Genomic DNA, 17,689 nt, shown 5'->3' on the forward strand with positions numbered 1-17,689 from the left:
AACATAGGAAACAAGTCCCATTGCTATGCTGCGCTCATTTCGAGTCATAGATATATCTACAGGCCTATATTCAGAGTTATTTACTCTGTAATTTATGAACACTTTGTATACACGATAGCTTACAACAGGCTTACAATACGCTCCTAGGATTTCATCTTCTTTACGCTGACTTCTCTTCTGCAAGTTTCCCTCTTAAAGTTTAGGGATATGATGCAAAGTCACGTAGCTTTGAAATAAACCCGAAACCGCGTACGGGTTTTATTCATTACTGAGCATTAACTGTTCTTATGTCAGTATATGTATGTGCGGCGTCCCGCATGCATTGGAACAAAACCACGCTCGCGGTTTTACATATTTGCCCTAGCTGTCTTGCAATCGCCACAGAAACTCACTACCTTTTAATCTCGTGAAGTCACGACGTTTATCACATATTCCGCATGAATCCCAATCCATGGAGTGGTGTGTATAGCTGTAACGTCATCGGCAATAATACAGATGTGTGTATAGGCTGATATATACAGGCAGTTTACTTTGATCTGACAATCAGGTGTCGGGCCACGGAGTGTGATAAATCTGTAATATTAAGGGGCGCTGAGTAAATGACGGTGATGACACAAGAAAAATAGCATGATCATTATCCCTTATCAATATTTCATGCTGAAACCTATCAACACAAGGGACAATTAATCATTGTTAGTACAATGTTGCTGTCGCTGAAAGAATCCCGAAGAGAATTCCTTTCAACGATTAATGAAAGCCATCGAATGACATATCCGGCAGTCTCTCGTGTCTTTAGAGTGGATTAACTGGACAACCAAAATGATATTTAGCCACACACTATTCAAAGTATTGAGTGTGACAATGGAGAGTTTCTCTTTCCTTATACAGCAACTTTTGGTTCGTAAATATTTAACGAGTTGACAATGCCACTATGTGTACAGAACATTTATGTCGAAGTTTGTGACGATGAACAAACATTTCGAATGTCTTACTGATTTTTAGATGTTGACTGCGAAGCGTGTCTGATAAGAGTATTTCTCAAGGAACGACTTTTGCAACACGACCAACGCAAACAACTTAATATCAAAACTTACCATCCTCAATAATTGATAAGGAGGAGCATCCCTTTGACTCACTGGTATCTTTAGTTCATTGACTTCTATTTAGCATTTAACCCCATTGATCCTCTCCAGGGCCCTAAGGAATGCCAGATTTCCACGACTAGCAACCCACTCTGTAATTCCGTACATCCCCCGCCAAGCCCCAATGTCAGCTTTCATCACTGGTCTATGTATTTTTCAGAGTTTTATCAAGTGATAGTTAATTCCCATCGTCTTGCGAGGCGTTTGCCCAATGCCATGACGTCAAGAATGTTTATCTTGTGCATGTACTCGGTATTTGTAATGGGATGAGGATACAACATACACACCTACCTATTCAGATATATACGTATGTATGTTTGTTAGTATGTATCTACGTATATATGTACCTGTGTATGAATAATTAAATATAAGCATAAATAAGTAAATGGGCCTTCATAAAATATAATACATACATACATACATACATACATACATACATACATACATACATACATACATACATACATACATACATACATACATACATACATACATACATACATACATACATACATACATACATACATACATACATACATACATACACATGGCAAAAAACATTCCTAATAACCCGATATCCCTAATGTCACTGGTTAATAAGCCATCTTTTTTAAATACAGGGACATGTTTTGCGCTCCCAGGTACCTATTCACTACCTAGCTGAGTAGACTGAGTACATCTTATTTTGGCAGGGAGATATCTAGATGATATACCATGCAAAGATGAATTGGGGCTTCCGATCACCAACGAGATCGCTTTGCGAGTGTGTCAACTGGCGGCAATAGTCGATCACTAACTGCAGCAAGCAATATCAATCTAGCTGCCGGCTACTTTCCCGTGCATTGGACGAACCGAGATAGTGCCGCCAAAACGTTTGCGGATCCCTATCACGTGTCTAATTCCTTCGCGCACACTTTCGTTTCCTAGCAACTGCACAGGCGATGGATAAAATATTCAAAATGATCGCGAAGAAAGAAATGACTCTTCACGTCGTTATTAACTGTCTTTCTCATCGGAAATATTGGAATGAGTCCGCGAATAATATTGCTGGCAATTGTAAATTTATACTTCTTCAGTTCATTTCTTGAGGGTATCAAATGCAATAGCTACCTCCACCTCTCAAACATGTTGAAATTCCCAGCTCTCCATCAGCACAACCAATAAATGCATGAAGTGTCATGTTAATGTTTGTCGAACAGACTCCTTAGCACAATCTATTGACAATAACATAATGAGTCCTTTTGACAGTCGAAATGCCCACCGTTGAAACAGATTAGCACTCACGCAGCTGAGGACAAATTCAAAAGCTACATCCCTTTCCAGGGTTTAGAGAGTCAATGCTCGTTTTAAAGAGATCGACGGTGACCATTCGGCTTTAGGAAGCGTTCAGTTATTATGGCGGGGGATGGGCCGGCAAAGTCTTCCTGCGCATCAGTCAAAATAAGTGAACCCCCCTAACCATTGCACCAAAAAATTGATGACTCTCCTTTTAAGATGACAAAGATTTCATGACCCCCCTAAAAAAAAAACCCCAAATAGATTCTAAGAATGTTAACATTCAAATCTCCCCTTCTGACTTGCTATAATTTTGAATTGGACAGAAATTACAGGTGGTTCGCAATTTTTTTGCGCAAATATTTTGAAGGGTCATGAAATTTCATGCATGAATCTTTTTTTGGAAGGGCCACCATTTTTTGCGCAACTATTAGAAGGCAAAATGTGGCTGATGTGCTTCGCCCTAAAATGACAAATCATAATACATGGGAATGTATTGGACAAACTATTATATTAAGATTTTCCCATAAAAAGGATCTATATCTGTACACTTACACATGTTTGATGATTCATATAAATGTACTTTGCTTGCAGTGGCAGGTAAAAAGCGCATGTGTGTGCAAAAATTTGATATTTTGATTTCACTGAAAATGTAGATTCACTATACATGGTAGTCGATGAGGAAACTATGAATAATTTTTTCCGATATAAAATTAGCTAAATCTGTGTATTTATAGACGTTTGATAATTCATTTTAGTGTGCTTGATTAGATTAGCGTGGTTACAAGTAGATGTGTATGCAAGAAATTGATTTTGGAATTTCACCGAAATGTTGATTCACTATACATGGTAGTTTATGAGGAAATTTTGAATAATTTTTCATATATGAAACTAGCGAAATATGTGTATTTATATACGTTTGATAATTCATAGAAAAGTACTTGATTAGACAAGGGTGGTTACAAATTGAAATTGTACAAAAAAATTGATTTTCGAATTTCACCGAAATGTTGATTCACTATATACATTGGAGTCTATGAGAAAACTATGAATAACTTTTTTACAATGTTAAACTAACTAAATCTGTGCTTTTACAGGTGTTTGACAATTGGTACAAATATGTAATTGCTTCAAATAGGGTGTTTTGAAAGTTCAGACGTGGACAACAATTATGTATTGGAATTTCACCTGAAAATATTCAAGATGTAAGAGCATGCAGTTCATATGGTGATTTTGTAGAGAGACATAGCCATCATTCTTACAAACTGTTAAATCAAGGTTACACCAGAGCAAGACTTGTCTCTACATTCAAACGCTTTTTTGGCAGGTATCGCAAGCTGGTAGATAAATACAATATCTCTCTTTGACAAATGATCGCTGATGGCATCAGTGACATTGGGCCTTAGTTAGTGACCATTACCTATTTGACTTACAGATTGATATATGGCGGGTGACACATGTGGGGCAGGATGTGCTTACTATTTTCGAAACACCTGACATCACTTTTTGGTCTTTTGGCCAGAGGTCCATATAATATTATCTTTCTTTAATAAAATTTGACTTTGTTGTGTGTACCGGTGATTTACTGTCTGTTCTGTGCTGTTTTGTGTCTATGTTTACAACTATTGCATTACAAATTTTCACCTAGTATTATCGGATTATGGATGGGTATGATTGAGATTATTTCAATTGTTATTGTAGTCTACAGGTATAACTGTTAAATATTTTCCCCGACAAAACTTGCTGTATCTCTAATATGTAAGTAATAGGAAATTTTCATTGCCGTCAGTAAGCTCGATTTACAAGAAGAAAAGTCTCATAGTTGCCAAGGCAAGATGTGCATGTAACAGATAATTATACTTTTCTTCAGATTTACAGTCAAATGAGTTCAGAGAATGAAATCATGCAGAGAATCATTTTTGTTTCCCAGAATATTTTTGAACACTGAAACTGCTTTTTGACGGGACGGATACTTATGAAAACTAAGTGACCCCCCCCCTCTGTGCTGCTTGAAAAATACATGACCCCCCTCTACAGTTTTCAAATTTAAGGTGAACCCCTGGATTTTGTCGGTCCATCCCCGGCCGTAATAACTGAACGCTCCCTTAAAGATGGCGACCATATATATTGCGGCAATCGCCGAATCGGATATTGATTATCAGTTGAATGACGGTGTGTACAAGGTCACGTGTGGGTGCAGTTTGAATAGAAAGAAACATAGATTTGACGTAAGTAGTCTACCATACGTCACCCACTAGGGGCAGTGTACCGACCCTCCGTTATCTACACGCATAGTATGGCCATTGTCAGAGGCATGTTCGATGTTCGATGATGTAGTAACATTTGATAAAAAGTTTCGCCAACAAGTAAAGTCACATTGAAACGTCATTAACACGTGCAAGAGGGTTAGTTTGTTCTGTTTGTAGCAAACAGGTTTTCTTTCTACTCCTACAATGATGACTGTCGAATTGCCTATTGATCAACTGCTGGTGGACAGAATTTTCCCCGAGGCTGTCTTTTGCCCTGTTTAAGCGATGTATTCATTGTTGCAATTAACTTAGCGTGCGATGTGTGATAGTGATTTACTACAGGGAACTCTGACTGAATAACACCAAACAAGTAAATGAAAAATAGAAAAAAATAAAAAATCGAAAAAAAGATAAAAATAGTCAGAATAAACAAACCAAGTAAACAAAAACAAACAAGTTAACAAGCAAACAAACAGACGACTGACGGATCAATTACTCGTGAGACTAAGGGTACGAGCGTGAGTGCTTCATGAACTCTACAGCGTGTTGAGGGGTCGCAGTTAGAAAAATCGTAACAACTCGATTAGTGAACCACTTTTTTGAGAGAGTGGGGATTTTGTCCAGCGGTACGTTCTCCGCTAGGTGACTGGCTGCCGTATGTTGTGAGTTCGAACCCGATTGAAAACACCGTATTGTAAACAGAGCAATTACATGCAAGAGTGTAATTTCCACTGTGATTATGTACAGCTGAATGTTAGAATTCATTAGAATTCATTTGACAACAGTTACATGTATTGCATATTGAACACTATTCGGTGTATTTGAAAGACAAATACTGTATATAAGCCTTGTTAATTAACATTGAGTACGAATGAGAAAGACGTTATTGGCGCAGTTAGTGCCCAATAGTGGGACCGTGAAAGGGAAATGATGATGCAAGAAAAACGTGAAGAAAATTCATTCGTTTTCCGACCAAAAAAAAACTTGTATGAAACCATTAAACTTCAGGGTCCTAAAACCTATTCGCGTGTTGTAGTAACAGACCACTGCGCACTTATTAGAAATGCCGTCTTTAAAACTGGTCAGACTGATAACAATTCGTCATCGTTATTAATATAGTCCCTGCTATGTCATTCAACAATTGACAGATTGATTTAGATTTCGAATTTTTATGGAAACAGACGTGCTGGTAACAAGTTTAAACGTGCCATGCTCCATTGTACATGTTTGACCATTATGAAAGGGAACCTACAAGCGTTTCCCACCAAACTTTCGATTCACGCACTGAACTATATGTACACCGACATGTGTTACAGAGAGAACCTGGGAAAAACCGGGGGCAGCGGAGATGAAGATATTTGCGTACGGCTCTTCTTTTGGCCCGTCTCAATGGGTGTGCTGACACGTACGAGAAAGGGTCACTCAAACGATGAATACTACATCTGGCACAGTATTTAAACACATGCGCTCTACACGTTTTCTGTCCATCCAGTGTGAAACTTATCGGCTCTGATACGTCACAGTTACGACAGAAAGCACATGTAAATTGCACATATTCGAAAAAATTGCAACGTCGCATTATAAAACAACACCTATAATTCATGCAGTAAAACACCACTGAGGAGCCTAGTTTGAATGAAGTTATATTCGGCACGAGTCTGTAAAGAGGAGAGAAATCAAGAAAGCATAGGTTGATGCCCATCCACTCATATTCTAATCTATTTACAGCAACCAATTCGGCAGAGACATATAAACCAGAGAACTATCAGATAGTATAACTTCATTAGGGTCTAATGATTGTGGCTTTCATTTCACCTTGTTTTCTCGGTCAGATCACATTTTCTTAAATTTCAAAGTTGAAATGCACATAAACGTTCCAGTACACGGAAGCCCAAATTGCATCTCCAGGTAAGGGAAAGTGTCGACAATTTCACTTCGAACAGATTGTTAGGATAGTAATTTAGATCTCTGACAAACACTTGTGTTCGTTTAGATTTGAACACAACTAGCCACACGAATTATCTGGTGCGAAAGCTATTATATGTTGAGGCAAACGCATCCGCATAGTTACAACATACGAACGGTCGTTTGCAGTAAATTTAAACCCCGGTTAAATATAGCGATTACCTTGAAACATACGCTTGCCAAGTACTCTTTAATCGAAATAGGCAGACAAACTACTTGAAAATTGATTAGAAGTAAGGTAACACGGCAGCAGTATTATTCTGAACTAAGTGGGTTGAATGACTCTCAGAAAAAAAAGAGAAACCCTCATACAGCTTTTACATCCCGCTCACCATTATCCGTAGATTTAAAAAATCCTCATATTAAGCTCGTGCCGGGGCTCGTAAGAGTCTGTGGATATTCGTAATAATTACCTGGCGATAAACTATGATCTATTACATTGCTCAGTTGGAACGTCATGCCGAAATAGATACGAGCAGTGGAAATGGAACAAGGACGCGCTTCTGAAGCATGAACGTCATCACGCATCACGACTGTTACCCGTGCCCGTATTATGCCTAGAAGAGTGGAACGCTACCTTGACGATGTTAACGAGTCAGTGCGATCGACAGGATAGAATATCGCACATCCTACAAATTCAATGATTATGTTCAGGAAATAAACGTTTAATTGCGATCTATAGGTCCATTATCTATGGTGTGTGTCTGACGTCTTCCCTATCGTTTGTTAAGTTTTAGCTCACGAGTGCACATACTTTGGCTATTGGCGTGTTGCTGTCTGTCTGTCTGTCAGTCTGTCTGTCTGTCTGTCTGTCTGTCTGTCTGTCTGTCAGTCTGTCTGTCTGTCTGTCTGTCTGTCGGTGCGATATCTCAAGAACGACCCGTTTGATTGAAATCAAACCTTTAGTGCATAGATTCTGTTTAAGAATGGTAAGAACTGATGTTTTGGTGGGCGTGACTTTCATAATTTATACTAATTAGTATAATTATGTTCAGAAATGAGATGTGTCACGAATGACACCATCATGTCGAATGTTGTTACAGACTTCAACGATATAGGAAAAATTTCAAGGCTTGCAGAATTTTTTTAAAAATGGCACTGTACATATGAATATTAAATAGTTTCCTTAGGGCTGTATATCTGGATTGACCAAAAGTTCTTAAACTTGCCATAATAACATCTATGAAAGTTATTTAGGAATTTTACATCGGCTTATTACTAATTTGTATTAATTAATGAACTTTCCCAAATAGGGATATAGATCTAGGCTGGCTTGCCAAAGTTGATACACTGTAATAAACCGTAAATGAAAGTCACGTGACCATTTTTACAATTTGCTAATACTAATTTGCGTGTTTAGTGAATTTTTGCAGTTAGGGTCATTGAACTCGAAGAACTCGACCAAAGTTTATGAAATTTGTGATGAAAATTGAGGGTATAAGGATTAGAGTAGTTGAGAATCTAATATCTTCACGTATGTTAATCGACGATTTTCTCATAAATAAACGTATCCAATCAGGGACATGAAACTGGAAGGACTCGACCAAAGTTGATGAAAGTTTCTTAGTATATTGAATATATGATGATAAAATAGCAACTAAAGACATTTTTGCATTTTCTTGCGGCAAATTTTTAATTTGTACATTTAACAAACATTCCCAGTCAGCCATTTTAAATTGGAAGGACTCAACCAAAGTTGATGAAACTTACTAGGTATATTGATAGGGCAATGATGTGGTAGTGGTAGACATTTACATTTTCACATTAGCTAGTCGCTGATTTGCATATTAAAATTTTACGTAAGTTAGTCAGTAGTCTCCATATTAAATTAACCTTCCCAATTAGTGATACCTTACCGTATGGACTTGACAAAAGTTGACGAACGTGCTATGTATATTGATGAAACTATGGTATACGTACAATTGGAGTTCAAGAAATTTTGCATTTTCCCGCCTGCTAATAGGTAATTTGCACATGTTATAAACTTTCGAAAAAAGAATTATGTGTAACTTGAAGGACATGACCAAAGGCAATTAAACTCGCCATATAAAGTGATGTTACATTGATATGACAGCATTTTCGTTTCCGCTAATTACTAATTTTCAATTGAAGCTACACTCTAGTGATGTTGGTTCGGGCAATTTTAACGAAGTTGCAAACCTATGGTAATGGTGTCAGAGAAAAGAGTCTATTTACAGACAACTACAACATGTACTGAAACAGGGGGGAATTTTCAGTTCATGTCTGGTTACGTGAACGTGTCCTAGCTGTTAATAATTTTGAAGGGAACTGATTTACGACCGGCCCTAAATGAAGCAACTACAAGGTATTTATAGCCTTTGAGGAAGCTTTAAGAGAGTTGTACAGTATAAATTGTCGTATCTATCCCAAACTTCTACCGATAGCTATGCTTATGTTCGTGACGTAAGCTTATGTAGTAATAAGAGCAATGCTATTTTTATCGATAAGCTGCTACACATCGTAAACGCAGCTAAAGGTCAGTAAGATATGTTGTGCAATTGGGAAGATGTAACTTCCTAACTCTTGAGAATTGTAACCCTTCTCTGAACGACACACACGCATGTGATCTGGGTGGCCACGAGAACAATCATCCTGAGTCACATATGGCTTTTGTTCTCAGCAGCCATGGCTTTACACTTCATCAGTCACAGCTGTTAACTCTACATCCAAACAGCACAGTTATACAAATTAAGGTGTATGGCAAATATCGGGCAATCAGGGAGTTAAATCTGTTAAGTCACACGTCATACGTGACGGTCGATACATGACATCTATTTCACAATCGTGAAGATGCAGCCTCACCTCTGATTTGAATTGGTTTCAGCGATGCCGCCATGATAGAACTAACCTCCCTGGGAAAAAATCTTAGTTTACACCTAGATACAACAAATCGGCTGTCATCTACGTGTGTGACATTCGAAAAAAATATGCAATGCCAATAAAATTAACTCCCTAGGGAGTTTGAAGTTTATCAAAATTCAAATTTCAAGGCAAGAAGCAAATAAAGAGCTGTTCCACGCACATCATCAGATATCGGAGTTTCCCTCGTTTGCCAATGATCGAAGGATTCATTGTTGTAGGACTTAATATGACGTCACCAACTACAAAGTGAGATTAGAATGATATGACAGATGAGCAAATCCCGCCTAGCGATGACGCCATAAACTTGATCTTATCAAGGTACCCCTTTTATTCATGGAACAGAAGGAATCCAGGGGTTTCATGCATGGCTAATCAAATCCCCTCTCTCTGAGTTCTCAAGGCATTTAAATACTGGGTTTCCTTTTTTAATCTCTGGCTTCATTACTTGGTCCGATTTCTCTGCTTTTATTTCTACATGCAATGCCATTTTTATAAGGAATCACTGAGCAGAGAAAATGGCTTCTTATTCCATAGATTCTTCATTGTGTGGTGAAATTGGTTCGTGAGGCTACGCGCGTTGCAGGTTACTCCCTGTGGCTGTTCAGTCTTGCATGCATACGTGAAGATACAGTGCCGCTCGACCTGACCGCAACCTCATGTTTAAGGATAATCGCACCATTTCGAGTGCTTTCTGGCCTGACCTTATAAACCTGAGTCACTGTCAATCACACTAACGACGGGAAAGGGTTTTTGTTAGCGGTTTATACGTGGTTCTGTGGTCACATCCTAATGATGCCCGTGCACTTTTTAAAGGTGTCGAACAAAATCAACGTAGGTTTTTCTTCGGACAATTCGCAAATAACTTTCTTAAATTTGATCTTTTAGAAAGCTGCTCTTTTGTGTTACTTATGTACTTCTCGTTTTGCTTAAATCTTGGTCAGAACACCCATTTCTTCGTATACAGTGTATTGTATTTTGATCAAAACATCAGCCAAGAGTGAGAAATTTGGCGTTATCAATCAAAGCGATCTCACGGTAGAATTTCCACATAGGTACACAGAGACAATTTGCATACGCCATCAACTTGTTCTAGCCCAACGAGGCCGGCCTAAAGGGCAAAGCTATCAAGTTGCCGATTGTCTTGAATTATTCACACGCTGCGAATTTACATACCGATTATGGAGGAACCCTTGCCTACGTTCGACTTTTTCCGAGTTGTACATTTGCTGATCCCATCTCTTGTAACAGTCAAGTTTCATTCCCTTCAGCATAAATTACAATCATTATTGAACAGTGACCCCCAATAAATTCACGATTGGATGGTGAGGGGTGGACATATTTACACCATCTGATCAGCAGATCAGATCAACTTAGACGCTTAGACAGACAACAAAATACACTATGACTACGTCTGTCCATGGAGCTAAGAAAGGATGGTCTGTCCATGTACACACATCCGTCACCCACCAGTACGTCCATACACGCTTCTACATTCTGGTGCCACCATAGGGCAGAATGTGCTCACCATTTTCGAAACACCTGACATTTAATAATTCTAGGCTGTCTCTACCGGATATTTTTCAGCAGATTTGACTTTTTATTGCCTATCCATTTTGCACTGTTTGTGTTTGCTACATTGAGTTTGTCACTATGGAACTTACGACCACCATGTAGATTATTGCTTGTAATGTTATTCTGATGTTCTTCTACACACGTTTACATAAACGTTTACATATGTGTTTATATAATAATGTGTCTACATACATGTTTACATACTAGTAAATGTTTACGTACATAAATGTTAACACATGTTTACATACAAACAGACAGACAGACAGACAGACAGACAGACAGGGATAGACATACAGACAGACAGATAGTACAGACCCACAAGTGGGCAATCAAGCCATTAGCTCTGCGTGACAGGGCTGTGCGCGGTAGGAGTCCTATAGCCGGTAACACATAGCCCTGCCACGCGGAGCTATCAAACCATGAACATATCCTAATAATTATCCGCGTTAAAAGCTGCCACAGGGGAAATATAACAGGCCAGGCATGATACAAATGCAATCACTGTACATAGACAATACAGAGTCCCTTTCCTCTGACAAGTGATGACGTGTTTTATCAGCAACCTGACGGAACGCTGTTGACAGCTACTACCGTGCAAGATGGATATGCGTGATGAAAACCAGACGTCACCAATGTCTGTTATTAGGAGACTTGTCAGTTGATGGGAAACGAGGTGTGAATGATATACTGCCAGAGATAGGAAACTCCGTGATTCAGAAGCTAGGTGAGAAAGATAGGTGACGATTATGCTATTATTCTCGATTGCAGATAACCGTATTGCGAAAAGTCGACTTGTTCTGGCGTTATTGTTTCCTATCCTGGATAAGCCGACATTAAAATTAATATTCGCAGCCGTGCGTATGTGGGGTCGATGCCATCAATTTGATCGTAATGTTTACGTTTGTAACTCTAACGTCATTGGATTTCCCTTCTCGGACTACAGAAGGCAGAAGCCTGACAAGACATTTCTGAAAGCTTAAAAAGCATCTCAAACTCACGACGCAAATTCTATTTTTGTCTCACAAAATGCCTTTTAGATTTCATAATATATGCACGATTTAAGAGGAAAGGGCAAGGAAGGCCATAAGGGACATGTATTGTTACTCATCTACTTGTGCGTCGATCTAGACTAAGCCGCGACAGCCACTTTTTCACGTTAACTTTGAAAAAATGAAAAACGCAAAATTGACAGTGCGATACGCACAAAATGTTGATATCTGAAGATTCAGTGTAAGCAATGTTCAGTCTTCAACAGCGAGATTAATCGTCGCCCAAGAATCACCGCTGCATGTTAAAATCACTTTTTTGCTTTTTCCTCGCTGTGGTTGAAATTTTGTTGTTAGCAAAAATAAGTCAACTCGTCAACACGTGCTTTTAAGAGACGTGGGATGAGAAACAGACCTGTAACGGTTTTTTTTTTTTTTTTTTTTTTTTTTTGGGGGGGGGGGTCAAAGTGATAGAAAAGCTTATAGGTGCCTGGAGTATATCAGGATCACCTGAGCTCACCTATGGGTTAAAGGACGGCAATGTAATGCGACATACAGATAACCTAAAGCTACCAAGTAAATACTCACAGTCGGATTTGTCTCCCATGGCGTACATAATTCACAGCTTTGTTTTAAATGAGAGTTCCTAGTTAAAAACACATTAACGAGCTGTTAGTGATTCGTTTATCAATATGGCTATCGAAGGCAAAAAAGACACACGTTCCTATACACTTTACTACTGCTATTTCTACATGTTCTAGGCACTGACTATTATATACAAAACTTTAAAAGCACATCAAAAATGTCAACGTAAAAAGGGCAATTGAAACATCACATCTGCCTCCAAGTGCGGGGTCACCCGAAGCGCGCGTATTTCATAGATTTTCGAGAGATTGAAAGACATGCGCATTGTTTTGCGAAATCGAAGGTGTGCTCCGGATAATACGACACAGTGCAGTTTTTCTTTGGGGATTATTGAATGATATTTGCTACAGAAGAAAGAGAAAGTCACAGCAGACGAATTCAATATGTACAGTCACGCGTACAATCAGTTTTATGGATGTCTCTCACTTCAATCATAATTTCTATATAGCTGTAGTTCTTAGCCTGCAGCAGAATAGCAGTAACCATACTCTGTGGATACCGCCATCGCTTAATATCGTGTTTTCGCTGGGAGAAAAATACATTCATCAAAGCAGGGGAAATTATCATCTTAAAAATGTATTCTATCTGGACAAGACACTTCAAGACTTTCTGGCACTCCGTTAAGTACTTGTAAGCTCTGAGACTTGGATCGTTGGGAACCCCAAAACAAGACTATGTGTGAACAAAGATTTCGTTGCCGTCTCGAAGAGAGAAAATAGAGGGGTGACCTTGCTACGGGGGTGACTCATTCCCCAGGACTTTCTCAGTAGCTTACATAAAGGTTCATTCACCTAGCTATTGCTGTGATTGCTATTATTATATAAGGGCTCGTATCTGCAATTTTTGTTGATTTTTTTCACTGATTTGGTCTTTAATGTCAATTACATTACTCGTACTTCAAAGCAGATTGAGATACACAGTACCATGTATCGTTTTATCGACTGAGCCTGCGCATGTGCAGACCGCACTGTTATTGTTCAAAAGTGCATTCTGGCCCGGACTGGAATTTCAATGTAAACAATGACTGTCACAGTGTATTTTACGAGTGCGGACGCTGTCTTGACAAACTAAATAATAAGTATTTCAACGAACTTTGGTGAATAGAACAACGACACACAGAAGAAAAATAGCGAAAAAAATTATCAAAAGTTACAGCTACTGGCCCTTGGATTCAAATGCCAGAATCTCAATTATAAGTCGATTTTACAAAACACACTGCATCTGCGGAAAAACTCTTGGTACCTATACGGAAGAGTATTCACGAGACGAGACTAAGGAGATATCATGGGATGAAACATAATAGATAATCATAATCGCAGATAAAAAGACTTATTTTCCTAGAGACATAACATATTTTTATATAGACGTGGCAACCCTGAAATATAAACTCTAAGTCATCATTTGCTCACAGAAGTTAATGGAAATTCATGCGAGTTCGTCAGATTACTACGCCCACAACGCTGATCTGAACAATTGAACAGTTTTTTATGGACATCCTCTTCGAAGATGACCTTGACCCTTTCGGTGGTATTTCTGGAAAGCTTAACGAAAGATTAATATTATCTATAGTACTCGAGGTCCAAAGCATGCAAAAATTAAAAACCGCGTTGACACATTTCTGACCATTACCAAGAGAGAATTTATCATGTCAACAGAGGAATTCAGCCACCCGTATTTAAAATAGTTAAGTGACAAGTTATTGATTTTCACTGGGGCAACACCAAAAAGTGCGCTGCAGTTGCCAAACTGACGCTCCACGAGTTAATATGCCTAGCACACTTTATTCATCTCTCTCTCTCTCTCTCTCTCTCTCTCTCTCTCTCCCCTACATAAACATATATGGTCTACATTATATATATATATATATATATATATATATATATATATATATATATATATATTATATTTATATTTTATATATATAATGTTGACCGTATATTGTGTATGTTGATGGTCCACATTATATATATATATATATATATATATATATATATATATATAATATATATATATATATATATATATATATACATTCCAAAAAGAAGACAAGGGTGTATTTGTCAAAGCCAATCTAGAAAAGTGAAGATAATGATTATATACATTACCCACATAGTTTCCTTCTGAATGTTAATCTTTTATTGTTTGTATGGTTCGTGGAATAATAAGAATGATTATGATAACGTTGTAATAATCGTAGTTAGAAATGTTGTAAAATATTTGATGACCATTCCAAAGATGAGATGTTGATTATTGATAGCCTTTGAAAACCTGTTTATACGTGACCTGACGGTTCGATGTTTCGAATAATCATGTCAAAAGCTGTGAAGTTCAACCCGCGTTGCTTTTCGATTACCTGAAAGGACAAACAGACTGTTGACAATACCTAGGACTGTGGCTTCCTTGATCAATCTTGCAGTTCGAAGTTCGTACCACCACTTACTGAAGTGACCTGCATATGAAACAGTTGTCTGCATTCAAATTGAAAAAAAACACGAGAAAAGCGCGCCGTGGTAGGGCATTTTCTTCAAATAACTGAAATAAAACAAAGGAACCGTAAATAACGAGAAATCACGAAGAGCTGCTGGCATACATGGCGAGCGGTGGCTTCCTTTGATGAGTACGTAAACTGTCTCCTTAGCCACAATGAAAGGCAATCTTGAAAGCTTTTCTGTATCTAGAGCTTGCTATGCCGTACAGAATCGGATTGGCTGCAGAGTTCAGCATCAGAAAGTACATCGGGACATTGAAGAAGCAAATATACGCGTGCAAGTTGTTAATGCCAAAATGGTATACCATCAAATCCAGGATGAGGCGAACGATGTAGGGTAGAATGAAAACGACAAAGGTTACCGCGGTGATCAGACAGACTCTCATCACCTGCTTCTCCGTGTCCCAGGCAACGGGGGAATTGAGAAACTCGTTGTGCGATGATCTCCAGAGAGACCTTGCCATCTGGATGTACAAAGCTGGGATACACACCGCCAGGAGAAAGAACAGACAGATCATAGTCAGGTTCTGCCCCTCCTCAATTGCAAGCTTGAGATGGCCGAAACCGCAACAAGGCAAGAAATTAGTAACGCTGGCGATGGACGCCGCGACCCAGCACGTTGTCTGTAGCACGCAGGACGTTCTACGAAGGCAGAGCAAACAGTTGGTGCCGCGGAGTGGCCGACATATGGCGAAATACCGCTCCAGAGCGATCACTCCTATGATCAACGCCGAGGCGTAGAAGCTGGTAGCTGCTACGAAGTTTGCAATGCAGTGGAACACGGTCGATGAGAGTATTGCTTTGCAGGCGTCGAAATTTCCAGCGGCGTGCCTTATGACTTTGCAAACGATGCCAATCCCGTTGCAGACCAAGAACATCATATCAGCCACGGCTAGATTGCACAGGTACACATTTGCGGTGACAGCTCTCATTTCGTTCAAGCAGAACACGGTGTAGAGGAAAGCGATGTTGCTGATTATCCCGACAATTAGGAGAACCAGAGCCACGATGTCCTGGGCTTTGCGGTCCCCACAGTGATATTCATAGAGTGCAGTGGTGTTGTTCATAGTAGCAGTAACAACAGTATCTGCGCGGTTGAAAATCCTGACGCATCTGGCAATTCTCCCCAATCAATCATCGAGGTGAACGACAGGAATTGCATTCGAAGAACAGAAAAATTTTAGTCTGAGGTAAATTTCCAATAGCAGAGCCGACTAGAATTGTGTAGCCACAACGCGAAAATAACAGCGAGCAACTCGGCCCAGCTGCAGCTCCAAATACATTGATGTTGATGTATAGCTCTCCTCGGCTTGTGACGTGGTCACGTGGTGCGCCACAGAGATATTAATGATAGCACCATACGCAATCTTAGGCAAGGGAAACGAGAGCGAAAAGGCGACTGGCTCGTTGAACCGCTCAACAAGTTAGAGACGCTCATGTCAGCTGCGGATTTGCTGTAGCGAAAGATTACGCTGTCTCTGAAACCTGAGCACCTTGATGGTGACAATGCCCAGTGATGTTTCTTTGGTCTCTCTTTTCGTCTACCGGAGACAGATTCATGGATTACAGTGCAGAGGTAGGTTTGACCGACTGGTGGCGAATGATGGGCACTTTAACGAAATTGCAGAGTACTGGGAAATCTATCCGGGTATTCGACTGTAGGTATTACCCACCAATCATAGTGACATATTCGCGCCCAGGTGCTCTCTCACATCGGCATCCAACCAAATGAACGTGATGTAACAGTTGTCGCAACTCAACCGAGCGATCGGCCGTTATTGCATGTAGGGAGATGCGGAACTCCGGCGGAAAATTGGTCCTCGGGCGAAATCCGAAAGCCTTGACGTGATGGAACACTCCAGTCGCTCGTTTCAGGGAAACTTGTTGCGTCAGTTAAGCAAACACAGTCATGGCAAATTATTAAATAATTGCCGAGGCGACTTGGTGGAATGGCACGATAACGTTATCAAATGGGCAACTTTTATGCATCATGGAAAAACGATGCACGTACTTCCAGGAAATCTCTCACTTGACTTCTCCTGATGTAATTAACCATTAGGAACAAAAACATATTCGTAGGTGGACATTTTGTGCCTCAATGCATTTCATGATATTGCGGGTGTCAATCGCAGTGGAAACCGTCGCCAAGTTTGCAAGATATAACCACAGTGAATGTGATTGAGACGAGAACTTTTTTGCGCCTTATTTTATACAAGCCATTTCACCTCCCTGCGACATGGGTCCAAATCCACACAAATTGTGTGTATTTATTTCGCCCGGGCAATCTTTTGAAAATCATGATGCCGTGTCGGTGCGATCATCAATATGTCGTCCTGTAGTCCAGTTGGCCACTCCATTACAGCGTGTAAGCCGGAGTGGATGTCTTTACGCCCCTCTCATTGGCCTGAATTATAAGAATATGTCATGTTTTATTCACTGCTGTCTTTCCAAAAGACGTAGGACGATAGAAGCGTGTGACGAAGC

General features: G+C 39.5%; 1 protein-coding gene across 1 annotated transcript; it reads right to left on the minus strand.

Annotated features, from left to right (window-relative positions):
* Window positions 1–15,351: 15,351 nt before the first annotated feature.
* LOC139134222 (growth hormone secretagogue receptor type 1-like) lies at window positions 15,352–16,272 on the minus strand. The gene has a single exon (XM_070701135.1). The coding sequence runs from the start codon at window positions 16,270–16,272 to the stop codon at window positions 15,352–15,354; it is 921 nt and encodes a 306-aa protein (XP_070557236.1).
* Window positions 16,273–17,689: the final 1,417 nt, after the last annotated feature.

This window comes from Ptychodera flava, chromosome 6 (assembly GCF_041260155.1).
Source record: "Ptychodera flava strain L36383 chromosome 6, AS_Pfla_20210202, whole genome shotgun sequence".
NCBI classification, from domain to species: domain Eukaryota; kingdom Metazoa; phylum Hemichordata; class Enteropneusta; family Ptychoderidae; genus Ptychodera; species Ptychodera flava.

What these genes read in the sequence shown, in the direction of transcription:
- LOC139134222 (XM_070701135.1), bottom strand. Translation starts at nt 16,272, where the DNA reads ATGAACAACACCACTGCACTCTATGAATATCACTGTGGGGACCGCAAA.